Source organism: Mauremys mutica, chromosome 25 (assembly GCF_020497125.1).
Source record: "Mauremys mutica isolate MM-2020 ecotype Southern chromosome 25, ASM2049712v1, whole genome shotgun sequence".
Taxonomy (NCBI): domain Eukaryota; kingdom Metazoa; phylum Chordata; order Testudines; family Geoemydidae; genus Mauremys; species Mauremys mutica.
The window spans coordinates 1,058,648-1,086,499 of NC_059096.1; the positions used below are offsets into that span (position 1 = coordinate 1,058,648).

Below are 27,852 nucleotides of genomic sequence, written 5' to 3' on the forward strand. Positions count from 1 at the left end.
CCACCGCCCTGGGAGCATCCGAAGTGCCAGCCAGGGCTCAGCGAAGGAGCAGTGCCCCACAGTGTGAACAGGGAGGGTCCAAACAGGCGCCACACTGCTGAGTCTCAGTGTGGGGCCCCCATCCCCCACCCCCTGTGGCTGCTGCACAGTGGGAGCCCAGACTCTTGTGTCATTACAGTGAGAATGGGTGAAACCTGATCCTACTGCTGCTTCTCCCTGGCAGCCATCCCCCACAGCCACGCCACCCGGCAGGCTCTGCACAGCTGGGCTTTGCTGGCTCCCTGCCTGAGCGTCAGCAGCTGAATCCCTGTACAGGCAGAGTACCCTCCTGCCAGGGACCACCGGAGAGGTAGCCTCGCCATCTTGTTTCAACCACTACTGAGTGTAGGCAGGGCTGTCGGAACTGCCTGCTCCTGGTTCGCTTTTCTAGCCCAAGGAAGCAGAAGCCCCTTTGGGCAACTTTCTGACACTTCTGTGGCCAAGCCCAACGTGAAGGCGCTGTGATTCTTCCAGCTTTGCTCTTCCCCCTCCCCCACTCGGGCTTCATTCCCAACCCTGGCCTGCAGCACACACACTGCAGTTCTCCTTCCTCCGAGCTCGGGGGCGGAGATTGTACTTTCCATGTGTACCAATTCGTTTGCTTTACATACAGAAGACCATTGGAGTTCTTCCTCAGCTGTGAAGAAATATAAAGGGAAGGGAGTGGAGTCTTGTGGTTACAGCCGGCCCGGCATGTCAGGACCGCCTGGGTTCTGTTCCCTCCCGCGTGACCATGGGCTAGTCTCTGCTCTCCAGGCCTTATCTGGAAATAACGATAATGATGTTTTCCATAGATGTTAAGGCTAGAGGGGACCATCTAGCATCACCTCCTGTGTAACCCAGGCCAGAGAACAACCCACGGCAATCCAGCTGGCGGGTACAGTACAGCTTGCAGTCTAGGTGTCAGACACAGCACAGCAGGAGGAGAAAACAGGCAGCTGGGGAAGCCAAACACCTAATCTCACCCCTGGCTTGGCTGAGTGGCTCCATCACTCTGGAGACCCAGTTCTCACCTAGCTAACAGCACAGCAATCACAGCTATTTCCCTCCTGGCACCTGCACGAGATCTCCTCCAGCTCCACGCAGCACCTGGGGGCTCCCAACCCAAAACGACTCTAGCGCAAGCAACTCCAACCCACGCAAGCCAGGCTGCTTCTCATGTCACTGCCAAGTCAAGCCGCTACACAGATAAGGATGCCAAACAATCAATGTCAGACGACAATAAAAAGTCTGGTTATTATCCCTCCCGCCGCCGGCTCTGTTTGTATTGCCACGGCTAGCAGCCGCTCCGTTGGGATCCTGTGAGGGCAGGCGGTGGCCAGCAAGGTTCTTTGGGCTCCGGGGGACATGGCGACACCAGCTGACCGCAGCAGTTTTAGTCACAAGACTTCACCGTGCACAGTGCTGCTCTATAAGGCCCCTTCAGACAGTCTAGTCCTTCCTCCACAGGACGGGCAGCTGGTCAGACCCTCAGGCCAGACATTTCCATACAGCCTCCTGCTGGGCAGGGCCTTGGTCAGAGAATACAGACAGTCCCTGCCCCCAAGGAACTCGCCATCCAGGTTAGATCTGACTGGATGTGATGGAGGGGACACTCCCCCTCCTCCGAGGCTGTGAGGCAGCCTGCTTACTCTGTCATCCTGGGAGGGGAAGAGCAACTAGCTAGCTGGGAGACTGGAACCGGGCGGGAAAGGGGTGTCAGCCCTCTGGTCAAGAGGGAATCCAGCGGGCTGGCTACCGGGTTATCCAGCGGGCTGGCTACCGGGTTATCCAGCGGGCTGGCTACCGGGTTATCTAAAGCCACATCAGCTCTTTCCTGAGGCAGCAGCTTGTTTAATTAAGAACACACTCAGCCTTGGAGAGCAAGGGTACATACAGGGAAGGCAGCTCTAGCAGGAATGCAAAGCCCGGAGCAGGTCTGAGCCACGTGAACAAGACAGACACACAAACACCCTGGGCCTGTTTGTTAAAGCCTCATGGCTCAGGGTCACAGACAAGAAGGTTTGTAACCCTGCTGGTACCATCCCCACTACAGGCATGTGGGGAAGCCGGGGCTGTCCGGGCACAGAGCCACCAAGGAAGAGAACCTTTGCTGCCGTGTGGAAGGGAGCGGAGAGAGGAGGGCACAGGGGCTGGAGAGGGGAAGGGTACAGGAGCTACAGCGGGAGCTGTGAGGACAGAGGGCCAACAGCAGAGACTGGCAGGAGCCTGGATGTGCGGGGAGAACAGGGAGCAACCAAAGCCGACCCTGAAGCAGAGATCTTCACTAGCACCCATCTGGTCTGGGGACAGTCTGGGGGAGGGCCGGAAGCCAAAGACTAGTGAGCAGCGGGCACCGTCCTAGGGCCGTGCGGGGCTGGAGGCACTGGCTGATGGATGCGGGCTCTGCAGGGAGTGCACCGGCTCCCTCTGCTGGGCAAAACAAACCAGACTTGTTCAACTGAAGCTCGGGAGCACAACCACCCACTGCTGCTCTGTCCAGACGGAGCCAGAGACACCAACACAGGGCGCCGGCCCCCAGCACAGTGACGCTCGGCTGTGGGCTCGGGTCTGTTTTCCTTACCCACTCATTACCAGGCTCCGGCTGAAGGGTGACTATTTTTGTTCAGTACTTGCGTCAGCTGCAGGGAGATGGAAACTGTGAGCACCTTAGGGAAACAGACCAAGATGTTTCCTAGTCTCAGCTGCCTCTCTGTGAGTTTCAGGGGAGATGTGATGGGGTGGGTGGCAAGTCACATGAGAGCACCATGCCCACACATCAGCACCTTAAATAAGGAGTCACAACCCACTTTGTCAAAACAGCCGTCAAAATCCCCCACAGGAGAGAGGAACAACGAGGCAGCACTGGGAAGCAAAGGGTTAAGGTTACGGCTCATAAAACCAATTGTTTAAGGCTTTAACTGTCCAAGAAACAAGACGTCCTGGCTGCTGGGGGAGGGGGATGCAAGGGCACTGTGCTATCCTGCTGTTTATTCGCAGCCCAGTAAAGTCCTTGCGGAGAGATGATCAGCTCCAGACAGGACTGGACACTGCATTAGCCCTGTGTAAACCGCCTGGCTTGGTGCAGAGGAATGAGGCCAGAGCTATTCCCTCTGAGCCTAGGTTGCAGGCCTCCTACCAGCAAAGCAGCACTCAGGGCAGCAGTAAGAGACGGCCCGAGAGCTGAGGTGTCACACCAAAGCCCCCAAGTGCAGGTCGACACAGACACACCTGTGGGAAGGACAGCATGTGAGCCGAGGGCACGTGTATCACTGACTCCAAGTCACATGAGGTCCCATTCCAAGGCCGAAGGGTTTTCTCTCCACCAGCCCCACAAACTCAGGCCGGGCTCCAGCACCCTGTCAGCTCTGAAAATTACCTGCTGTTGACAAGGGGTGTCAGCAAAGGCTGCAGCTGAACCTAATGCCGCTTAGACAAGGGCAGGGAAGGGCAAACTGTCCCGTGCTGCCCCAGAAAACACAGCTAAGACTTGTCCAGCAGAATCGAGCTGAGCTCTTGCTGTTTCACCCATCGTCACCTGGGCAGAGGGTCTGAACACCAAACTGTCCCCTCCCACTACCCATCACTGCTACAGAGCAGCCCTGTCACACCTGCTAAATCTCTCTAGCCACAGGCAGCAGTGCCCTGGTGACGCTGCACACCCTGGGACACGGGCTGGAAAGAGCCCAGACTGTCTGTGGGGCTGGCCGTTAGAAAAGACATCTTTTCACTTACAAAGACAAACCACTTGATTTGGAATCAGCAAGAGAGACTCGCTGGGAATCCTTCCCCTCTCCCCGGTAGGCTGCCATCTTCACAGCCTTTTCAACGCAGAATTACAATGTAAGGCCACTAATCTGACAGAAAAGCAACCCTCAGTTTCATTACCGATGAAGCAAAAAAACCACCCAGTGCTGCTCTATAAATACACCTTCTTTTAATTATGCCAAATGAATTCCCAGGCACCCACCCCCACCACACCCGGTTCCGTCTGCTTCACAGTGACGCTTCTCGTTCTTCTGCTGACATATTTTATAACTCAAAAGCTGTCACCAGTTCGGTGGTTCTGCTCGTCGCACTCTGCAGAGCCTGACTCTGTGACTGGAACGGGGCGAGAGATCTGCCCTTTGAAAGCCAAACTCAACTAACCAGCCTCCAGCTGAAGAGCCACGTGATTGGCTTGCCAGTGCCTGCTCTTCAGCTCCTTTCTTGGGAACTAGGGTCAATAGCTGGAGCAGTTCCCCTTGAATCTACCTAGAGCAGCTTTAACCCCTCAGATAAACAGAATCAACAGGGAGTAGAGAAAGACAGAAGATCTCTGAAGATTTCTAAGAAAAAGTCATGTCTTCGGAAGGCTTCACAGCTTCTCCTTGCCCCGAGAAAGCCAGAGTACGCAGCTGCTTCCAGTCACTGCTCGATTCCACACCTGAAGACTGAGCCTTTCAAGCTAGAAATACTTTAGCAGTCAGAGGAGATGGGAAGGGAGGAGGTGCCTATTGAAAGAACTTGACGCCTCGGCCGTCGTCGAGTGTGATAATTTCAGCCCTGTGCTCTTGTTGTAAGGCTTGCAGGGCACGAAGCAACATGGACTCTTCCAAGCCATGGAACTCTAGGGAAGGATGAAACACCCTCAGTCAATAGAAACCACAAGAATCACACCTCAAAACCAACACAACGCACAGCAGTCTGCGACTAATGATGGCAAACTAGGAGGTGCCTTACGGAGCACCTTTCACAGAGCCCAAGAGCGTAACAAAGACCACAATTCATCCAAGCCACCGCGTCAGAAAGAGATAAGCTGGGTGCTGTTAAACAGAGAAGGAACAGATAATGCAGCTTTCTGCAAGGGAGCCAGGCAGATCTCACAAGGAAGAAAACTCAGCCCCCTGGAGCCAGAAGAACAAGAGGATAGAGCTTTGGTATGGTGAAGGGAGAGAGGCTCAGTGACAGGCAGGGATAACACACTAATGATACGGAGATCTCAGGGTGGGTAGCGAAGAAAGCTTACAGCCCCGCTTCTCAGTGGTGATCAATGTGAGCCCCAAAATACAGAGATAGCATGCAGCAACTACAAGCAATTGTAATCACCATTAAAATTGTCACCTGGCAGTACAAATTATTTGTTCTTACAATTCTGTTGCGCTCTGGAAAGCAGCCCCAGAACACACAAGATGTGATGTTACCTTCATTCTCTGTTTCATCTCCATTGGACAGCTCGTAGAGTGTGAATACAGAGTTGGTCAGGCCGTTCTTAGACACCTGGAAAAACAAGAGCAATGTAGAGAATTTCACTTATGTGTCTTACAAACAATTAAGATTCCCAGCACTGATCTCTGCTGGATCTTCATTTCAATGGAGTGGAACCCAGTCAGTATTTACTGGCAAACAAACTAACTCCTCAGACAAGGAGATTTGACTGTGGAGAAAGTAGTCCAACCCCTATTGCTGTCCCACCATCCTTTATTCCTTCTCTCCAACTCTTTACAATGAGAACTTGTGTCATGGAGGGGAATGCAGCAGCATCTCTGTGCTCACTCTGAACTCTCAACCACACTCACAGGGAGATGGGTGTGAACCATGTATTCACTTGCAAATCACAGCTTTTTACACAATGTAAGATGTGCACCACGGCGAGAGCCCTGCACCTCCCTGCAGCAGAGGGAAATGGGACCCGCAAAGGTAAAGGCAGTGGGGAATCAGGGCACCAACATTTGACAGTTGCATTTTTCACAAATCACAAGCCAGGCCATTTGGCAGCGTCCATCCACCTGAGGGACTGGCAGTTAGAAGGGGCTGGTTGCGGGTGAGATGTCAAATCAGCAATTATTTCAGACTCGCCGCAAAGGGGTCTGAACCAAAGAGCTGCCCCCCGCCCCCCCCCCCCCACAGAAATGGGGCCATGGTCTGTAAAGTATCAAAGCTTCTGTGGCCTCACCCACTGATAGATGAGCTTTCCCCATTCTTCTGGTCTCCGCCACATGATCAGGAAACTGGATTTGTTCTTGTCTAACCATTCTAGGTTCCCTGAAACGCAATGGAAATGGTGTATTTACCAAAGGGCCCCAAATCAAGAATGACACCTCATTACAGGTGGACGCTATGTATGTATGCAGCTCCATCTCTACCCCATCCTGTCACTCAAATCTGCTTCCTACCCACCCCCACATTCAAATCAAAAATCTCTCCTGCCTCTGGGCCCGACTCTCCCTCTCCCAGTGCAGCAGATTGCAATGCTGCATAAGGAAAGGGACAAGGAACTCTGAAAACAGAGACAACACTGAAAAACAACCGGAACTCAGGGAGATTCCAATAGGAATGGTATAGTCCGTGCCCAGCCTGTTTTGGGACAGTCGCACAGCCAGACTCTCAGCACTAGGAGGGAAATTAGACACAGGTCTTGTTGATGCACCCAGCACAGGCAACATGAACAGTCACAGACAATTCGGCAGAGATTTTCACCCACCTTTTTTCCTGAGTTCTTCTAACACAACTTGTATGGATTCCATGGGGAGTTTCCCTGGTTCTGGGTTAAGGAAACATTCAGTGCAATTTAGCAGCACAGGCAAAGCTCAGAGGATGACATCGGATGTGTGACCATCTCTAACACTGTTCACAGCAGAAATTGGTTGGGGGAAGGAAGCGAAAGCAAAGCATGCCCTGACACAATTCTAAATAACGGAAATAAGCAAAGCTCGAAAATAATAAATCCATGTAAGATTTCCATGGCACCTTTCATCACTGAGGATTCCATTGAGCCTCACAAACCACATACAAGTCAAAAACCACATTCCTATCAAAATGCAGCCACCTCTGGGGTGGATGGCAGCACATGACAAATACAGAGCAGGCTGGATGAAAGTTGCGGAAGGGAGCAGGACCAGCCTTAGGGGTGCGCAAAGGAGGACATCACCCAGGGCGTCGTGCTCAGCAGGGCACCCTGCAGAGCACAGAGGGTCACTGCGTGGTATCTCTCACCCGACCTGCTGAGAGCCAGCTGGGTTTATGGAGGCAGGCAGGCAGGTGAGTGGCAGCATCTAGAAAGGGCAGACTGACAACCTGAGCTGCAGGGGGGCAGCTGGACCAGCTCTGTAACTGCTCTGGAACAGGGGAGCGCCTCCTCCCCTTTCCTGCTCCACTGCCATCTTCAGCCTCTGCTGTCTGAACAAGCGTTCAGGTTGGTGGTGAGTGCTCTGCTTAAAGAGACAGCGCGCTGACACACACTCTCACACACACTCTTCTATTATTATTGTTGTTACTTCTTGGTACTTCCCGTCAAAATGCCCAATGCAAATATATTCTCTGTCATTTTATTCTTTCAAAGTTCATTAAAGATTACTGTGCTGTTATTTTAATTTTTTTACTGGTCTGTGCATTTTGTAATTTTCTTTTTCTTATGCTTAAATTTAATTATTTGAGTAGTGAGTTCTAAAATGCCTAATCTGTCCTGGCTGGAGTAATTATTATTTCTTTTATTAGCATATTGTGCTTTGTCATTCATTATTTACAGTGGTACAATCAAATAATGTAGATTTTGGTTTTACTCACCTTAGCAGTGCCAGTTTAAAAAAAAATTAGCAAAACACATAACTTCAGACACTATGCAGCTGAAAGTCACATTTTCAAATTGTAGTTTTAGTTTTATCTGTAAAATAACTTAAAATTTGTACAAAAATAAATGTGGTTCCAAGTCGGATACTAATAAGTCATGATGGAGTCAGATATTCATAAGTCACATACGTGATTGTGATCGGTAAATATAAATGCCAAAATAATTAGAAAAATAAATTCCCGTTCTTGATAAAATAGAAAAAAACCCGCAATCACATTTGTTAAAATTAAGTAAATATGTTTTTAGTGGAGTGAAAAACAATTGACTAAAACAGAGTAGATAATGGCAGTAACGCAGAGTTTGTCTGGTAGAGAAAGTAAGCAAATTTTATGTATTTTTTATTTCTCTCTACTAAAGACAGTGTACAAAGTATCAAACTTGTGTTTCTGAGATCTGTGTTAAAGCTCCAGAACTGACATCTCTAGGTTAGGGATTGGGAATATCTTGCTGTATTATCTCCTGATTGTTCTAAACTTAAAATATGGCTTTAATTGGTGTTTGTATATTTTTTATATAGGAATTAGATAGAAATTAGCTGACAGAAGCACTGTTATTATCTGGAAAAAAAACACCCTAGAGTTGTAAGGTGCCTAAGTAGGCCCTGGAATCATGGTTAAAGTTGCCCCTCCCACCAAAATCTGTTGGTGAGCCAGGAGTGGCCAGAAGGCTGCAGGATGGCTGTGGGCTCCAGCAAGATGCAGCCCCTATGTGATAGCGTGAAGCCCCCCTTGAGCCACAGGCTGAGTGCTAGGCGCCATGAGCCACAGCAGCAGTGCAGAAGTAAGGGTGGCAACACACCCTGTCAGCTTTACTTCTGCCTTACTGCTGACAGTGGCGTTGCCTTCGGGGCTGGGCGCCCAGCCAGCAGCTGCTGCTCTCTGGCCACTCAGCTAGCCCTTACCTCTTTCAAAACAAATTTAGCACTGGGGAGAGGCTACGGGGCCCGGAGGTGAGAGCCCAGGAGTAATAGGGCACCCAGGGGGGCCAGAGCAATGGTGACGGGGGGCGCCCATGGGCGCCAGGAGCTCCAAAATTCAAATTCACCCAGGGCACCATTTTCCCTAAAGCTGGTCCTGGAAGGGGGAATTTTGGCCAATGACACTTAGAAAAAACCCTCTTTTTACATGGAGTCCTTGTGAAGTTTAATGTCCATGCAGACAGCAGCACAGAGACACAACTCCTCAAAGGAGGATTACAGTGCAGAACACCCTGCCCCTGATACAATGTTATTTACTGCCTAACGCTGCAGTGCTAACAACAGGAATGAGCCTGCTGGTCCGGGGCCAAGGAGCAGAGCTGTTGATCTGAAAGAATGTGCATCTTGCAAACAGTTCTGCTCTGTAACTGCCAGAAGTAACTGAGAGTCCCTGCGCTGCATTCATGGAGTCCTAGACACAGCAGCCATCTACTACTGTAGTGAACTGTGCCACTCAGCACACCCTGGTCCCAACCCAAACTGTCCTCCAGGATTCCCCTCCAGTGGTTACCGATTGCTTTTTAACCTAACACGCTTTACAGAGACAGTAAAATACACCTCAAATTATTGCTTTGGATTAGGGCTGTCAAGTGATTAAAAAAATTAATCGCGATTAATCGCACTGTTAAACAGTAATAGAATATCATTTATTTAAATATTTTTGGATGTTTTCTGTTTTCAAATACATTGATTTCAATTACAACACAGAATACAAAGTGTACAGTGCTCGCTTTATTCTTTTGTATTTTGATTATAAGTATTTGCACTGTAAAAACAAAAGAAATAGTATTTTTTAATTCACCTAATACAAGTACTGTAGTGCAATTTCTTTATCATGAAAGTGCAACTTACAAATTAGAATTATGTACAAAAAACAACTGCATTCAAAAATAAAAGTGTAAAATTTTAGAGCCTGCAAGTCCACTCAGTCCTACTTCTTGTTCAGGCAAACACTCAATCAACTTTGTTTACATTTGTAGGAGATAATGCTGCCCACTTCTTGTTTACAATGTCACCTGAAAGTGAGAACAGGCAGTCTCGTGGCACCATTGTAGCTGGCGTTGCAAAATATTTATGTGCCAGACACACTAAAGATTCATATGTCCCTTCATGCTTCAACCACCATTCCAGGGGACATGTGTCCATGCTGATGACAGGTTCTGCTCAATAACAATCCAAAGCAGTGTGGACTGATGCATGCTCATTTCCATTATCTGAGTCAGATGCCACCAGTAGAAGGTTGATTTTCTTTTTTGGTTGTTCGGGTTCTGTAGTTTCCGCATCAGAGTGTTGCTCTTTTAAAACTTCTGAAAGCATGCTCCACACCTTGTCCCTCTCAGATTTTGGAAGGCACTTCAGATTCTTAAACCTTGGGTCGAGTGCTGTATCTAGCCTTAGAAATCTCACATCGGTACCTTCTTTGTGTTTTGTGAAATCTGCAGCGAAAGTGTTCTTAAAATGAACAACATGTGCTGGGTCATCATCTGAGACTGCTATAACATGAAATATAGGCAGAATGCAGATAAAACAGAGCAAGGGACATACAATTCTCTCCAAGGAGTTCAGTCACAAATTGAATTAATGCAATATTTTTTTAACGAGCATCATCAGCATGGAAGCATGTCCTCTGGAATGGCGGCTGACGCATGAAGGGGCATACAAATGTTTAGCATATCTGCCACGTAAATACCTGGCAATGCCAGCTACAAAAGTGCCATGCGAATACCTGTTCTCACTTTCTGGTGACATTGTAAATAAGAAGAGGGCAGCATTATCTCCTGTTAGTAAACAGACTTGTTTGTCTTAGCGATTGGCTGAACAAGAAGCAGGACTGAGTGGACTTGTAGGCTCTAAAGTTTTACATTGTTTTGGTTTTGAGTGCAGTTATGTAACCAAAAAAAAATCTACATTTGTAAGTTACACTTTCACATTAAAGAGACTGCACTACAGTACTTGTATGAGGTGAATTGAAAAATACTATTTCTTCTGTTTATCATTTTTACAGTGCAAATATTTGTAATAAAAAATTATATATACTTGGATTTCAATTACAACACAGAATACAATATATATGAAAATGTAGAAAAACATCCAAAATATTTAATATATTTCAATTGGTATTTATTATTTAACCGTGTGCTTAAAACTGCAATTAATCGTAATTAAATTTTTTTAATCGCAATTAATTTTTTTTAGTTAATCGCGTGAGTTAACTGCAATTCATTGACAGTCCTAGTTTAGATTAAAGCCACCACAGCAACCTGGGCATTGAAACAGCATGGGAGCAAAGGATACGCTGCAGCTTCCTGTTGTTGAAAAGTGGGCTTTCTTGGGCCTCCATGACCGTCATCGTGTATTGCTTGTTGATTCGACAGTAAGACAACACCAAGGAGCACCAGGCTGTCATCTGCTTCTGCCGGGTGTCCACATTGGGCTGCAACCTAGAAACAAACATAGAGGTGCTTCTGATCAACATCCGGTTGCAGGAACATCAGGATCTGGGCTTAAAGAGGTTTAAGGGGGTGACAAACGCAGTCAGACAAGCCACTCCTCCATGCAAACCTCGCCATAATGTCGATGGAACCTGAAGCTTCAACAAACAGCAGCTACATCAACAGATGAATCCAGAGGCAAGCCTCCAGCAGTGCTCCTGACACCTGCCCCCACTCCAGATGCCACTTGGCTGGTATGCTCAATAATCCAAGATGTACTGGGACTCTTCGCAGGACATTAACCAGTTTGTGGCCAGTTCACCATCTGCTTCACTGGCCAGAACTCAGTCCCCCGAGGCACAGATCGAGTGGGTCCCCTGCAAGGGTCCAGCTTTGGGGTGGGCCGTCCAACCCTCTGCCCAGGTGCAAAGAGGGTACCATGCACAGGGTTTGGATTCCCACCTGACCTGCTGAGGGCCAGCTGGGCCGATGGAGGTGGCAGGCAGGCGAGCAGCCGCGCTGGAGAGAGGGCAGGGCAGGGGGCAGAGACCGGAGCTGCAGGGGGCAGTCGGACAACCAGCCGTCCAAGCCAGGTGATCAGGTGACTCCTCCGGAGCCGGGGCTCCCCCCCGACCCACATGTGCAGCCGCTGATGTTCTTGTCCCCCGCTTCCTCCCCACTCCAGACGGGGAGCAGCGTCCTGTCTGCTGGGGTGGATGCTGATGTCGGGGTGTCCCCCTCACCCATGCACCTGATTTCCACTGAGCTCGGGTGACAGGACAGGGGGAATCTGTGTGTGCTGCTGCCTATATGGGTCCTGAGGCTGCTTGTGTCTGAACACAAGCCTTCAGGTTCCTGACCCTGAGTGCTTTCTTAAAGAGACAGCGCACTCATACACTCAGGCACACACACATTCCCCTCAACACAATACACACTGTCTCACACACACACTCTCTCTCCCCCCAACACACACACACCAGGGCTCCCTGCATTCAGGTCACTTCCCCACCTGGGCTGTGCTGAGACATCAGCAGCTGCTGCCGCTCTCCTACCCTCTCCTTATGCAGCCCAGGGGGTGCATGGGGCAGAGGAGCGGCAATGCCAGCTGCTTTGTGCATCCAGGTGGGTCAGTCTCCCCACGTGGGTACAGGAGAGGAATGCAGGTGTTGGGGCGCAGGAGGGAGGCGCAGGAAGGGAATACCGGGGGGGGCACAGTGCAGGTGTTGGGGCGCAGGAGGGAGGCGCAGGAAGGGAATACCGGGGGGGGCACAGTGCAGGAAGCGCAGGGGTTGGGGCGCAGGAGGGAGGTGCAGGGGTTGGGGCGCAGGAAGGGAATACCGGCGGGGGGCACAGTACAGGGGTTGGGGCTCAGGAGGGAGGCGCAGGGGGTTGGGGCGCAGGAGGGAGGCGCAGGAAGGGAATGCCGGGGGGGGCACAGTGCAGGGGTTGGGGAGCAGGAGGAGGCGCAGGAAGGGAATGCCGGGGGGGAGGGGGCGCAGTGCAGGAAGCGCAGGGGTTGGGGCGCAGGAGGGAGGTGCAGGGGTTGGGGCGCAGGAAGGGAATCCGGGGGGGGGCACAGTGCAGGGGTTGGGGAGCAGGAGGCGGCGCAGGAAGGGAATACCGGGGGGGAGGGGGCGCAGTGCAGGAAGCGCAGGGGTTGGGGCGCAGGAGGGAGATGCAGGGGTTGGGGCGCAGGAAGGGAATACCGGGGGGGGGCACAGTGCAGGGGTTGGGGGCTCAGGAGGGAGGCGCAGGGGGTTGGGGCGCAGGAGGGAGGCGCAGGAAGGGAATACCGGGGGGGGGCGCAGTGCAGGGGTTGGGGAGCAGGAGGAGGCACAGGAAGGGAATACCGGGGGGGGGCACAGCGCAGGGGTTGGGGCGCAGGAGGGAGGCGCAGGGGGTTGGGGCGCAGGAGGAGGCGCAGGAGGGAGGCGCAGGAAGGGAATACCGGGGGGGGGGCGCAGTGCAGGAAGCGCACGGGGTTGGGGCGCAGGAGGAGGCGCAGGAGGGAGGCGCAGGAAGGGAATACCGGGGGGGGGCGCAGTGCAGGAAGCGCAGGGGGTTGGGGCGCAGGAGGAGGCGCAGGAGGGAGGCGCAGGAAGGGAATACCGGGGGGGGGGGCGCAGTGCAGGAAGCGCAGGGGGTTGGGGCGCAGGAGGAGGCGCAGGAGGGAGGCGCAGGAAGGGAATACCGGGGGGGGGGGCACAGTGCAGGAAGCGCAGGGGTTGGGGCGCAGGCGGGGGGGGCAGGGGTTGGGGCGCAGGAAGGGCATACAGGGGGGGGGGCACAGTACAGGGGTTGGGGGCTCAGGAGGGAGGCGCAGGGGGTTGGGGCGCAGGAGGGAGGCGCAGGAAGGGAATACCGGGGGGGGCACAGTGCAGGGGTTGGGGGCTCAGTAGGGAGGCGCAGGAGGGAGGCGCAGGAAGGGAATGCCGGGGGGGGGGGCGCAGTGCAGGAAGCGCAGGGGTTGGGGGCGCAGGAGGGAGGCGCAGGAAGGGAATGCCGGGGGGGGGGCGCAGTGCAGGAAGCGCAGGGGTTGGGGCGCAGGAAGGGAATACCGGGGGGGGGCACCGTACAGGGGGGGGGGGCACAGTGCAGGAAGCGCAGGGGGTTGGGGCGCAGGAGGGAGGCGCAGGAAGGGAATACCGGGGGGGGCACAGTGCAGGAAGCGCAGGGGTTGGGGCGCAGGAGGGAGGTGCAGGGGTGGGGGTGCAGGAAGGGAATACCGGGGGGGGGGCACAGTACAGGGGGTGGGGGCTCAGGAGGGAGGCGCAGGGGGTTGGGGCGCAGGAGGGAGGCGCAGGAAGGGAATACCGGGGGGGGCACAGTGCAGGGGTTGGGGGCTCAGGAGGGAGGCGCAGGAGGGAGGCGCAGGAAGGGAATACCGGGGGGGGCACAGTGCAGGGGTTGGGGGCTCAGGAGGGAGGCGCAGGAGGGAGGCGCAGGAAGGGAATACCGGGGGGGGCACAGTGCAGGAAGCGCAGGGGTTGGGGCGCAGGAGGGGCGCGTAGGCGCGGGGGTCAGAGAGCGGGGCCCGGCACCGGGCGGCCTTGGGGTGACAGGAGGAAGGGGGCGCGGCGGGGGGGCTCAAAGGGTGGGAGGGGCCTGCCCGGAGCGGGGCCGGCGGGGGAGATTCGGGGGACCCCGTCGGCCCGGGGGGGAGGGGGCTCCTGTGGGGCCGGGGGCGGTTCCGAGGGGCGGGGGGCTCCCGGGGGCCCGATCCGGCGGCCTGTCCGGGGACTCACGTGAAGAACGGGGGGAAGCGGTACTGCCAGGGCCACTCAAAGCTCATCGCCGCCGCCCAGCGAACACGGAACCACCGCTCAGCGACTTCCGGTCCTCTGCACTGACTTCCGGTCCGCTTCATCGGCTTCCGGCCTGCCCTCAGCCTCGAAGGAAGGTTCCGGGCAGGGTCCGTTCCGCCCAGGGTGGGGCTTGGGGGAAGTGAAGGCCTCCCCGTCTGTCTGGGCGGCCCTACCCCAGCGGGCAACTCCCCAGAGCCCAGTTGCGTTCCTTGAAAACCCCTCACTGCGGGGGACACTGGGCCTGGGGGCGCAGAGGGGAGCATGAACTATGGCTGCAGGAGGTGGGTGGGACGGTCTGTACAAAGCTGTATTTAGCTGTGGTGAAGGCCCCAGCCTGGTAGCCAGGACGTCAGGGGTCCGTGCCATGCTGTGTGATCTTGGGCCCATCACATTGCCTCTTGCTGCCTCAGTTTCCCCATCTGCACAGCGCGGACGGGACTGACTGCTCGGGGCAGCGTGAGGATACACAAATGTTTGTGCAGAGCATTAAAAGCTGCACCTAAAGCTGCCCTGGAAGGGCCATAAAGCACCTTGGCCTTGGGGGGCACTTGGACATGTGCCTTAGGCTTCAGAGCAGCCAGGGTACTCCAGAGATGCAGGCAAGGAGAGGGGCCCCTAGCTGTGTGCATGTGGGGTGACTGTGCCAAGCATCAGTCTCATAACTTGGGAGAGGCATCTGGATCCTGGCATGTGGGGTTTGGCCTGGTATATCAATGAGCCAATGAGCATCTTGGGATTAGAAACCAGCTTGTGAATATCCTGGGAAGAGGGTTTCTCATCAGGTTTCAGTTTTTCTTCTCGTCCTGGCCGGGTTGGAAATGCAGCTGCAGCAGCTCCATCCCAGAGGCCTGTCTGCAGGGGCAGGGCTGGGGCATATGTGCCCAACTGCGCAGCAATTCCATTCCTCCGCCACTGGCAGACCGTTCTCTATTGAGTGGTCACTGTCTCTCTGTCTAACTGCCCTATCCCATGGGACAGGACACAGCTGCCATCCTGGGGAGGAGGAATGGCAGTGTCATGGGTGGGCACTTTTCAAACTGGTCCCGCCAGTTCTGCCCACACCCATCCAGGTGCCCTTGAGCCCCTTGCCTGTTCGCCGTTCCTTCCCATGAAGCCACGGCTGCTTCATTCCCTCTCACCGAGTCCCCTGGTGCCCTGTGGGAGGGGCACCTGCTGCTCTCATTGGGAGGGATGGCCCCTCCAGGTGCTTGGAATGGGGCGAGTCCCCACGCTCCCTGCACCGGGCATGTCCATCCCAGCGTGGCCTCATCCCTGACTGGGTGCCCCAAAGGCTGCTGCACAGACCTAGGATTCCCCTGGGTGGTTCCAGAGTCACCCTGCTTCTTCCCCATAGCCTCTGGTGCCTCTAGCTGCACCTCTTAGCCCTCTCCCTGCCACCTGGCTCCCTTCCTGCCCCCACCAGGCCTCCAGATCACCCCTGGGGTGGGGAGTACAGCAGGGGCAGGAATCCAGGGAGCTGCTGTGTCCCATCAGGGACAGCTGGTAGCACTGGGGTGTACTGGTCACTAGGGGGCAGCGCTGCCCTCCCAGCCGGAGCATGGTGCATTGGCAGACGGGTGGGGGATGAGGTGACTGACCCTGCATGGCACTGTCTGAGGGACGGGGCTGGGCTCGGCTGAGCTGGGGCACTGCGGTGAGGCGAACGGTGACCTCCAAATGTTCCATCTAAGCTGCAGCTGCCACCAGCTGCCTGGGAGCTGGAGCCTGCCCCTGTCCTCAGTGCAGTGGCCACTTGGGCAGCTCGGACCCGAGGCTCCTTCTGGGTGGGGCAGTCCATGCGCTCGATGAGGAGGGCAGAGCAGCCAGTACCTGGCCCGTCTGGATCCGAGAGCGAACGCTGCTGCGCAGGGGCTCCCCTACCCCTTGGCTCCGGGTGCCACCCAGCTGGCAGCAGCCCAGGCGGGCAGGAGGGGCCCGCTAAGCCACACGCCCCATGCTCAGCGTGGAGGAGGCTCTGACATTTAAACCAGGAGCATTTTCAGGGCATAGGCTGCCCAGCAACCAGGCCAGGGAGAGCAGCAGGGCTGGCAAGAGAGAAGAGGCCCGGTTGGCTCCCCAGATTGGAGAGCCAGCTACAGTGGAGCCACCCGACAGGCTGGGCCTCCCCAGATACACACGCAGGCTCGCAGTCGCCAGGCGTGCGCACACACACGTGCACACGCACACACACACGTGCACACGCATATGCACACGCGCGCACGCGCACACACGCACACACACACTGATTGCCATAGGCTTGCCTGTCTTTGCAAACGAGATGTGCACAGACGCAGGCGTGGCCGGGTCATGCACAAACACAGACCTGCCCACAAGTAACCTGTGCAGGCCTCAGCTGGCACCGATTTTCTCCTAGCCCTGCTCCCTGCACTGCTCCAAGGGAACCTGGCCCCACCCTGACCCCGGAGTCTGCCTGGCTCCAGCCCTGATGGGAGGGGCCCCAGCTCCCCAGCGCTTCCCTGGTGCTGCTTTGTTTGAGGGACCCAGGCCAAGGCAATCAGGGAGCCCCCTGCCCGACGAGGTCATTGGCAGCTCGCCGGGCAAGTCGCTGGACTCAGTGTTGTTATCCAAGAGAGGGAATCACGGGGCCTACATGTCACCCAGCAACGTGCCATGGGACAAGAGGCCTGTAAGCCACCGACTGGCCCTGGAGGATCCTATGACAGGCCCCGAGTCCCTGCTTAGTGCCACAAATGGAAGGGGAGACAGAATCAAGTTGCAGCCAACTCCCGGTGGGACTGTGGCCCCGGGCACCAAGGGGGGCACTGCCCAGCTGGTGGGGGGGAAGGGCAGGGGTTTGTCTCTAATTCCCACGTGTCTGCAGGAGCCAAGGCAAGAAACCGAATGGTGAAAGGACGCGCTGGGGCTCGGGAAGGGAAGGTCTTTAATCTCCAGCTGGTTAACCAGGGAGCCTGTTTTCAAAGGGGATCAGAAAAAGCCAGTAAAAGAGGCACGCAGCCTCTGGTGTCACATGGCGAGGGAGCCTGCCCCAGGCGTCAGAGCCCCATAAACAGGGCAGGGGAAACCCACTGCCCTGGCACGACGTCCTGTCCTGAAACACAAGGCTTTCTTGGCGAGGGGCCCCCTTCATGCAGCCACGACGCCAGCCCTGCACAGCAACCTCTGCTTGCTGGTGAGGCCTAGAAGGCAAAGCAGCTGTGTGAGGGGAGGGGGTTCTCTGGAGGACGAGACCCCTCTTCGCATGGAACTAGAGCCGCTCAGTAAGTCAGTCCACCCGGGCTTCCCCCGCCAGCTGCTCAGTGCAGCTCAGGGACCGACACAGGAGCGCTGGGGCTGCTAGGACTCAGCAGAGCCCTTTTCCTGGAGGGGGTTGCACCTGTTAAGCTGTGGTGAGCTGCGAGTGGGACCCCAGCAGGGGGTTACGTCGGCGTGAGACCCAGAGCAGAGTCGCCCACGGGGCTCTCTCCTCCTGCCCGTGTCAGAGGCCTGGGATTGGAAGCCCAGCGCTGTAACCTCATTTGAGCGGGTACAAACCCTGGGCGTTCAGCCAGAGATGGAGGATGCTCCAGGGGCTCAGAGGGGGCCGCTCTGGGCTGGTTCTCCAAGTGTCTCCAAAGTGTTGGGCCTGGCAGTCAGGCCTGCGAGATGGAGCCCCTGCCGGCTCTTGGAAGTGGTGGGAGCAGAGCAGTGGTTCCAGTCCCAGCCGGAAGCGAGTGCTGCAGAGGTAGGGGTGGAGCACCCGGGCCTTCCAGCCTCTCCAGCGCTGGAGCTCAGCCAGCAGGCGAAGGCCCGGGGCTGGCTCCCGTGGGGCAAGGTCAGGTTGGGTCAGAGGTTTGAGCCAGGTCTGGTTCTCTAACACATTGGCGATGCCTCTGGCAGCCTGGAGCCCTGCGGCGCTCAGGACTGCATCTTGCCGTCCTTGCTCCTCCACACCACCAGGGTGACCAGGAAAGGGATGAGGCAGATGGGGGCGAAGATGAGGGCCAGCAGCACGTCCTCCGGTGGGTCGAGGAACGTGGGGTGCTCCTGGGTGCAGTTCAGGAAGTAGGTGCGGTGGCTGTGGACAATGCACTCCTCGGCGATGCTGTTGGGGTAGCTGTAATTCTGTTCTTCTGCGAAGGTCTCCAGGCAGTGGCGGAGGTTGCTGTATGGCCTGGGGGGGAGAGGGGACAAGCTGGGGAGTTTCCTACGGGACCGGGGCTTTATCCAGTGCCACAAACTGGCTGTGGACCAGCAAGAACCGCAGCTGAGGAGACGGGTCAGCTCGCCGTGCCAGGACGGTCCCTTTCCCCAGTGCTGGCTGCTTTGCCCTGCCAGAGCGGTGTAAAGGAGCCTCCCCCTGCAGGGAGTCCTGCCCCCAGTGTACAACTGCCTTGTTCCCAGCTCCCCGCTACCCTGCACCTCACACAGCCACGGGCACCAGGCATGCTCCGGCGGCTCTTTCAGCCGCTTTGCACAGGTGGAAATGGGGAACCCAGGCGCAGGCAGCAGGGAACTGAGCCCATCAGTTGTCATGTGTGAGACTCCCTGACTGGCCTGTTGGGTCGTGCTGCCAGGGGCTGGCTGGTGGGTGCATAATAATACTAGAGTTTGGCTCCTCTCACCCACTGAGCTGCATAAAGGAGGCAGGCTCCGTAGCCCCCTTGTACAGATGGGGAAACTGAGTCACGGGAAGGGCCTTGGCTTGCCCAAGATCATGCAGCAGAGCCGGGAATTAACCCAGGACCCAAGTCCCGGTGTGTTTCCTTACCCACTAGAACCACAGCCCAGCCCAGCCCTGCCCACAAGCCACAGGGCACGCACAAAGCCAGGCACACGCCTTCAAGCTGTGCCATGGGAGCGCGCGGGGGGCTGGAGAGAAGCAGGGGGCAGGGAACACGCAAGTGCCGCATGTTTCAGCCACACCCGGCTCGCCACAGGCCATGCTGACGCCAGACCTGTGCCGAGCAAAGCAGCAGGCCGGGCCGAGGGCCAGCAGGCCCCTGGGGAGCAGGCTGGAGTTGACAGCTCTGGGCTCCGCCGGGACTGGGCTTGTTGAGAGGCAGATGCAGACGAAGCTCTGCCTGCCTTGGGAACTAGCTACAAGGACACCCACCCTGTGGTTCAGCTTTGCCTGCCAGGTGGAGTCCCCCTCCCGCTCCTCTTCCTCGTCCCCATCCCAAACTCCCCTCCCCACCCCCTCCCATCCTGAACCTCTCCATCCCGACCCCTCCCCATCCCTATCCCGACCCCCCTTCCTCACCCCCACCCTGTGGAGCAGGTGCTCCAAACGGCTCTGGAAATCAGTGTCCATGAACACACCCGAGTGCTCGGCGAACTCACAGGTCCAAGCGGCCAGCGGGTCGCAGGTGCCAGGCAGGAGGCAGGGCGGCCTGCCCCAGCCTGGGGAAAGAGGCTCCAGCACCTTGGACCCTGGGGCTGCTCGGGTGGGGCTGCTGGGGATTTCGGGCTTTTAAAAGCAGCCGGGCCTGTCCGCCAAACACCTCATGCCCTTTGGCACGTCCCGGCGGCCACACGGCTGGAGACTAACAGTTCTGCTCGGTTAGAGTCGGTGCATTGGAAATGAGGAACAAAACAAGCCTTTCCCGTTCATTCAAAGTTCCCTGCAGAAAACAATCCCCGTGCTCTGTCCAGCCCCAGATGGAAGTCGGGCTCAGTGGGGCCCAGGTACAGCCAGTGGGACGCACACCCCTGCCACCCCACATCGCATCACCCAGAGGCAGCTGCCCTCTGCTGAGCTCCCAGCCTCCCGGGGCTGAGAGCCCTGGGTGCTTTGCCCCCCGCGGCTCCGCTGGGCTGCTCGGGGCTCTCTGCAGCTCACAGGCTGGTGCATGGTGGAAAGGGCTCTGCTGGGAACCAACAAGCAAACGCCACAGTGCAGCTTCATGCCCAGGGCTGGCCAATCCCCCGGCCCCTGCGGTACCTGCTGATGACTCTCCATTCACACAGCTGCACCCTGGTCACGTTCATCATCCAGAGACTGAAATTGGCCCAGCACATGTAGGCTCTCAGATTGTACTTTTCATCTGGAAAGAAGAAAACCAAAGCGCTTGGCAGCTGTCTTGGGCCTGGGAGCCCAGTGCTACCCTCTGGGCAGAGTGCCCACCCCTTGGGACAGGCAGCGACTGGGACAAAGCTGGCAAGGCTGGTCTCTGACTGATTCAAGCAGCTCCCCCCTGCCCAAGCCTGGCGTTCCCTTCCCAGCTACCCCTCCCCATTGCTCGCACACCAACTCCCAGCGGGGTGGCTCTAGGAGCCCCCTCTGGGACGCTGGCAGGCCAGGTGCCAGCTCATGCCAAGGTCCCCATGTCTCAACTGACCACTGACAAATACACAGCGGGGCTCAGGCTGGCTCCCCTGGGTGTTCGTGTGTTCAAGCAGGCAGCAGAGCTATAAGAATGGGTTTTGGGATTATTGGAAGCTTGTGAGCGGCTCACGGCACTGATCTCACGTACATCTATAAGGGAATAGCTGAGCGGCCATATGGAGAGCCTCTCTGACTGTGTAAATCCCCAGCCAGGCAAGAGACTTTCACTAGTGCCAAGTGCTGATCTGTAGCATGGGTGTTACATTCTGTCCGGGAGGGCAGGTCCAGCAACACCATACGCACTATTGTGGGATGTTAAAGAGGACAGAAGACTTTGTGGCTCTGCTCTTGACCCCCCACGGAGATGAGTCGTGCAAGTGGATTCCTCTCATCAGCTGAGTTTGCAGCTCAGAGCAGGGGGAAGAGGGGAATAAACCCCCCAACAAGGAGGAGCTGGATCTCCATGCTGCTTGGACTCTGGGGGCAAATTTTCTAGGCAGAAGCACGGGCTTCCCCAGCTGCTTAGCCTGGATTAGTCCTAAAGCTTCTATTACCTTTTGAAACATAAGCTTGTGCATGTGTGTTTACCTGCTTTAACCTTGTGAATAACTCTCGTTTCCTTTTCCTAGTCACAAGAAATACTTCATGTAGTTTATTATCGGCTTGGCTACAAGCGTTGTCTTTGGTGTGAGATATGAGGTGGTAAGTGACCTGAATATTGCTGTGATTCTTGGTGCAAGGGACCATCTCTCACACAGGCAGGTGCCCCCTGGGTGGCCAGACAAGGGGTACCCCAGGGCCTGTCTGCGACTCCCCGGTAAGGCTGTTATGGTGCCGGAGGAGCTCACGCTGGGTAACAGGCTGGTGAGATCTAAGCATGGAGCTCAGCCAATCCGGCGCTGGTGCTCTGCTTCCTACCAGGCTGGCCCGAGGCTGGTGCTCGTGCTCCAGAGTCACTGCAGGCAGCTCGAGGCTCTCCATCAACAGGGCTGAGGGTGGGCCCCGACGCAGGACAGTCCAGTATGGACCTTGCCCCGTGGCAAAGCCCCAGCCTGAGGGACTGGCTGGATGGCACCAGGCAGTGGCCTGGGGAGGGGGCCAGCGAGGCTGGAGGGACCCCGGCATTCTCAGGGCATGTTTCTGTGCCCATCCCCACTGTCTCCAGGTGCCACGTGCAAGGCACCAATTTCCCCAGAAGGGCCCCGGTCCCGCCCTTGTAGTGTCTCCTCCCTGGGAGCTCTCAGGCCTGCAGGGCGTGGGGTGGGGCAGGCCACACAAGCCATAGAGTCAACACGGGTGAGTGATGCCCAGCCCCCACCTGCGCTGACGGAGCCAGGAGATGCCCGGGCTGATGGCCCAGCTGCACTGCCCGTTTGTTGACAAAGGGAGACTTGCTAGCCAGCGGCAGGGGAGGAATCCCTGGAGTGCCGGCTTGGTCGCAGGACGGCGAGCTCCGTCCTCACTGCCCCGCCCGTGGCCAGGCACTCCTGGCACTTACCCGCAGTCAGGCTGAGGAGCAGGTTCTCAGGCTCAATCACCATCTGGTTCTGGAGCTCAGCCAGAGACTCGTTGGCTCCTGGGGGGGTGGCGGTGCCTGCGGGACGGAGCTCGCTCCCGAGAGCTGCTGGAGGAGGGGGAACCTCAGTGAGACAAAACCCACAGGTCTGCTGCTGCCCGGCCAGGTGTCCTGCCCCAAACGGGGGGCTCGCGGGGGGCAGCAACGTCCCTGGGCCATTCCCTGGGTCCCTTTAATCAGGAATCAGGACGGGGCGCAAGGGGGGAGGTTCGATTCTAGAGGAGACACCAGAGAAGGGGCAGCGCGGGGGTGGTCTGTGTGGGCTGGAAGCTGGCCTGAGCCCGACACACCCCGGCTCCAACCCTTCCCACCCCTGGCGGCTCCATCGCTCCCCAGGGCCTGTCAGGGCTTCCTGGCTCGGTGTGTCTCACTAGTAGCCAGGCAAGGCCACAGGGCTAGAAGGAACAGCGTGAGTCTCCCCAGGCCCTGTCAGTGCGCTGGCCTGAGCACACGCCACACGCCCACAGCCCAGCCAGGCAGCCGCAGCAGGGGTGGGTGTGGGAGCAGAAAGGGGAAGCGAAGGGGGTGCGGGCTAGAGCCACTGGCAGGGCGGAGAAGCTCCAGCCCCATGCGGCGCCTCCCACCAGGGCCTCTCCTCTTTGCACCTGGCTTAGCCCAGCTCCCCAGGCGGGGATCACCCCACCCCACTCCAGAGGGCTCAGGGGCCCTTCCCTCTGCTCTCTGCCCTGGCTGCCAGCTCCCCACACACTGCCCCATCAGTGCAGTGGGGCTGGGACCTCTGGGGCCAGCGGGGAGCTGGTCTCAGTGGCCTGTGCAGTCCGTGGCTTCTCCGTGGAGGCTGCCCATGGTACCAGCTGCCATGCCGTGGGGCGGAGAAGCCTCCCCCTTGGTCCGGGGGTGCGGAGTGGGGCAGGGGCTGGTGCAGCCTGGCTCACTGCCCCTGCAGTTCCAGCTTGGGCGATTCATAGACGGCCCCATTGACCACTTTGGTAGCGGCTTCCATGGGGCTGGCTGTGGCTGGGGGTCTCCGAGTCCCTGCGACGTTGGGGGGGGGTGTCATCCACTGAGGGTGCTAAGGGCCTGGGGCCCCAAACAGGAGACTTCCCTCTGTAGGCCGACCTGCTCGGCTCCCCCTTGGGCCCCCCTCAATTTCCCAGCTGCTCCCCCTGCCCCCACCCCTTCCCGACTGGGACAGGGACTATGGGGCTGAGTCCATGTCCTTGGTCAGGGCAGTAAATAGGGGCTCTGTAAGCCTGTGGCACCCAGTGCTGATGACTCCCGGACCGTCTGGGGCCAGGCTGGGAGCTGGTGACCCCCGAGGAGAAGGTGGAGTCAGCCCAGCTCCTCCCCAGGGCAGGATGAGAGTCTGGCCAGGCGTTCCCAGGCTGCAAGAGGAGGGGCTCTGGTCTGTGGCATGGCAGGGATGTGGGGGGCTGGTCTGGGGCTCAGTGGGGCTGGGGGCTGGTCCATGGGACAGTGGGGCTGGGGGCTGGTCTGTGGGACTGGGGACTGGTCTGGGGCTCAGGGGGGCTGGACTGGGGCTCAGGGGGGCTGGTCCGGGGCTCAGCGGGGCTGGTCCGGGGGGCTGGACTGGGGCTCAGCAGAGCTAAGGGTCTGGGCTGGGGCTCAGTGGGGCTGGGGGCTGGTCTGTGGGACTGGGGGCTGGGCTGGGGTTCAGGGGGGCTGGGCTGGGGCTCAGTGGGGCTGGTCCAGGGGGCTGGATTGGGGCTCAGTGGGTCTGGGGGCTGGTCCATGGGACAATGGGGCTGGTCCGGGGCTCAGGGGGGCTGGTCTGGGACTCAGGGGGGCTGGTCTGGGACTCAGGGGGGCTGGTCTGGGGCTCAGGGGGGCTGGGGCTGATCCATGGGACAATGGGGCTGGTCCAGGGCTCAGGGGGGCTGGACTGGGGCTCAGTGGGGCTGGGCTGGGGCTCAGTGGGGCTGGTCCGGGGGGCTGGACTGGAGCTCAGGGGGGCTGGGGGCTGATCCATGGGACAATGGGGCTGGTCCAGGGCTCAGGGGGGCTGGTCCGGGGCTCAGGGGGGCTGGTCTGGGGCTCAGTGGGGCTGGTCCGGGGGGCTGGACTGGGGCTCAGTGGGGCTGGGGCTGATCCATGGGACAATGGGGCTGGTCCGGGGCCCAGGGGGGCTGGGCTGGGGCTCAGTGGGGCTGGGCTGGGGCTCAGTGGGGCTGGGGCTGATCCATGGGACAATGGGGCTGGACCGGGGCCCTGGGGGGCTGGGCTGGGGCTCAGTGGGGCTGGGCTGGGGCTCAGTGGGGCTCGTCCGGGGGGCTGGACTGGGGCTCAGTGGGGCTGGGCTGGGGCTCAGTGGGGCTGGGGCTGATCCATGGGACAATGGGGCTGGTCCAGGGCTCAGGGGGGCTGGACTGGGGCTCAGTGGGGCTGGGCTCGGGCTCAGTGGGGCTGGTCCGGGGGGCTGGACTGGGGCTCAGGGGGGCTGGGGGCTGGGCTGGGGCTCAGGGGGGCTGGGGGCTGGTCTGGGGCTCAGTGGGGCTGGTCTGGGGCTCAGTGGGGCTCGTCCAGGGGGCTGGACTGGGGCTCAGTGGGGCTGGGGCTGATCCATGGGACAATGGGGCTGGTCCGGGGCTCAGGGGGGCTGGGGGCTGGTCTGGGGGGCTGGAACTGGCCCTTGCTGTCTCTCCATCTGTTCCTGCATTTGCAGGATCTCACAGCGACCGGCTCTTCTTGCTCCCATCAGCATGTCCATGTAGGAGCAAATCCAACCCAGCGACGGCTCTGGGCTCCCGGGGCGAGGCAGCGGCCAGCGAGGGCCCTCGCGGGCTTGTCTCCAGCACCTCTCAGGCCAGCCCATGGGCAGCCGTTTCATGCAGCCCCTTTGGCTCCTCCATCCTGGGGCCTTTCCAGCTTTGACTGGGGATTCTCTGCCAGACTGAGCTTCGTTAAGGTCCGTGTATGTTTGTGCCACTAATTAGCAGGGAAGAACCAAAGGCCTTGAGCCAAGAGGACCGTCCGGTGGTGACGCGCCGCTCGCCAGGTGCCAGTGGCAGCGCTGACAGGACCCAGGGGCGTCCCAGCCAGTCCCAGGAAGCTGCATCTCATTGCAGACACGCGCCTGCCCCTCCATGAGCAGGGTCCGGGGCACAGTCACATGCAGTCTAACAGCGCTGCCCAAAACCCAGCTACCAATCCCCCAGCCCCTCCTGGACCCCAGCTCCATCACACCCACAGGGACACGGAGGCACCGAAAGGGCAGGGACCTGCCCAAGGATGCAGAGGCAGCCAGGGCCAGAGCTGGGACTGGAGCCCAGGAGTCTGGGCTCCCAGCATGGGAGGGAGGGGTCCCTAAGGCCTTATCCTCCGCACAGGCATTGCCCCTGCCACTCAGGTCCCTGAGGTGAGGGCTGCAGACCCCTCCCTTCAAGCCCCCCTTTCACACAGTCCAGGGTGGAGGGGTCATTCTGAGCCCAGGAGCCAGTTCCTGCCCCGGGACCTCTTGTGCATTAGGGAGCTAGACCTTGGGGGCTGGGTTAGCGCTAGCTATGCCCCCCCCAGCACACACCCAGCACCCTGGGGCTCCAGAGGGGTCTGGCTGGCAGAAGCTGGAGCCAAGTCTTGCTTTGTCAAGTGGCCCAAAGCTGCAAACTCCCCACCCCAAACTCCTGGAGCTGGAGCAAACCCAGCCGGCCTGCAGCACTTACCCCAGAGCAGCAGCAGCAGCAGGAGCCCAGGGCAGAGCCTGCCAGAGCCGGTCTGTCTGCAAAGTGCCATCCTGAAAAGCCTGCCTGCTAATGGTCAGGACAACTATTTCAACGGAAATAACAGGAAGCAACTCCTTTCCTCTGACAGGGCTGGTAGTGACTACAGAAGACGTGTGAAAAATGAGATTACTCAGTGCTGCCTTAAACCAGACCTCCCCGTGGGACGCCCGTCAGAACAGTCCGCCTGCCGGGCCCGGCTCCGCCAGCTGGGCATGGCTCCTCGGGGGCACCGAACCTTCGCCAGCCCCGGGCGGGCGGCTCCCCGCGTCACCCCTCGCAGCTGGGGCCGGTGGGAGAGGCTCCGCTCCCTCCACCGCTCAGCAGCGTTTCCGAGGCCCACTGTTTGTTTACTTGTATATTTCCCTTTAATCCCGTCTGGGCTGGGTTGTGAAATCCATTGGCTCCAAGGAGCGAACTCAGAACGTGCACTAGCCCAGGATGGGCACTGCCATTAGCAAGCTGTGGGACTCGCGGGGCCGCGGGCACGGCCTGGCTAATGTGCCCAAACACCACCTGCCCATGCCCCATCAGCCTGGGGAAGAGCCAGTCCCCCCGCCGCCCCGCAGAAAGAGGTGAGATGGGGCAGCACTGGGGCATCTGCCCGGGGTGCCAGGAGGCCTCACAGCGCCACCGGGACCCTCCAAAGTGGGGGTGGGGTGCTAACAGCTGCTTAGTGAAGACAAATGTGCTCTGTCAGTGCCCCTCAATCCCGACCCACAGCCCCCCGCTATCCCAGCCCTGGGTGCCCTCCGCACACAGCTCTGCCAGTGCCCCTCACTCCTGGCCCGCAGCCCCCCGCTATCCCAGCCCTGGGCGCCCCCAAGCAGAAGTGAACACTTCAGAATTACACCAGGCGGTGCGGTAGGTCTGTGATGCACTCCTGCAGAGATCAGGTTGAGACCAACCAAACTCATGTCACTTGTGGCCTGAGACAGCGTTTGATTCCAATGTTTCCCCTTTAAAAGTCAGTCTGTGGAACTCCCATAACTGTGTGTAAATTACAGGGCAAAAGGCTTGCGGTTAGGAAGATCCTATCGCTCTGTGTGTTGGGCTTTCATTGGAAATGTCCTTGAGTCACTGGCCAATTAGTGCTGGGCTGCACTATCGGAGCGTGTTCCAGGAAGCTCCCAGCCGTGCACTGGAAAGCAGCCGCATCTGGAACGGATAACGCCCCAGCGCATGAAGCTGCCCGGGGTGGATTCGGGGTTAGAGCCCCTGGATCCTGTTCTTTGTTGTCTGGAGCCGAGGCTTGAGTTTGGCGGATAGTTTCCCTGCCAGGAAACACCCACTGATGTCAGCTGTAGTGCTGGAGTTTAGACAGGGCCATGCTGTCACTTGCTCATGTGATTCTCCTCCGCCTGGCTCAGCAGCGGCTCCAGAGCTCACCCTCTCTCCCCCACATTCTGCCAGCCAAAGCCCGTTCTCCTGGCTCCTGCCCCGGGGGATTCGAGTCCGGGCAGGGGAAGCGGACGGCTGCAGCAGGGCCTGGAGCCTGCTGAGGAGAAGCCAGCTTGGGGGAGTGGGGCAGAGCCTGCGATCGCTGCCCCACTGAACTTGGGACCTGCTCCAGGTGTGTCCGCACTGGCTGAGTGCTCCGGACAGGCCAAGGCTGCAGGGCTCTGGGTTCAGCTCCTCTAATCACTGCTGGGCCCGGAAAGCAACCAACATTTCCACTGTCCCTCAGCCCCCCCTCCCCGCCGCAGGGCCCTGGGTACTCCCCCTCCCCAGCCCAGCCGCCCCCGGGCCGGGCAGCATCGCTCCACCCTGTTACAGCGAGGGGAGGGGCTCAGGGAGTCCAGGGCAGAGCTGGGAACAGAACTCCAAGCCCCCCCACTCTAACCACTAGTCCCCATTCCCCTCCCTGAGCCAGGGATAGAACCCAGGAGTCAGGGGCGGCTCTAGCCATTTCGCCGCCCCAAGCAGGGCGGCGCGCCACGGGGGGCGCTCTG

General features: G+C 58.2%; 2 protein-coding genes across 4 annotated transcripts; both read right to left on the reverse strand.

Annotated features, from left to right (window-relative positions):
• Positions 1-3,933: 3,933 nt before the first annotated feature.
• Positions 3,934-14,459, reverse strand: VPS25 (vacuolar protein sorting 25 homolog). Its single transcript, XM_044999818.1, has 6 exons — positions 14,281-14,459; positions 10,899-11,044; positions 6,482-6,535; positions 5,954-6,042; positions 5,202-5,277; positions 3,934-4,627 (listed from the first exon to the last, which is right to left on the reverse strand). The coding sequence occupies exons 1-6, from the start codon at positions 14,400-14,402 to the stop codon at positions 4,512-4,514; spliced, it is 603 nt and encodes a 200-aa protein (XP_044855753.1). The 5' UTR covers positions 14,403-14,459; the 3' UTR covers positions 3,934-4,511.
• A 2,389-nt stretch (positions 14,460-16,848) lies between these two features.
• Positions 16,849-26,142, reverse strand: RAMP2 (receptor activity modifying protein 2). Of its 3 annotated transcripts, XR_006575393.1 has the most exons (5): positions 25,844-26,142; positions 22,125-22,250; positions 20,243-20,345; positions 18,125-18,472; positions 16,849-18,061 (listed from the first exon to the last, which is right to left on the reverse strand). XR_006575393.1 is itself a non-coding variant. In XM_044999963.1 (4 exons), the coding sequence occupies exons 1-4, from the start codon at positions 25,911-25,913 to the stop codon at positions 18,217-18,219; spliced, it is 555 nt and encodes a 184-aa protein (XP_044855898.1). In that variant the 5' UTR covers positions 25,914-26,142; the 3' UTR covers positions 17,002-18,216. The 3 variants fall into 3 exon arrangements, 2 of the variants coding, with proteins under 2 accessions (XP_044855898.1, XP_044855899.1); XM_044999963.1 differs by having other exon boundaries at positions 17,002-18,472; XM_044999964.1 differs by having other exon boundaries at positions 17,003-18,472; positions 22,125-22,247.
• Positions 26,143-27,852: the final 1,710 nt, after the last annotated feature.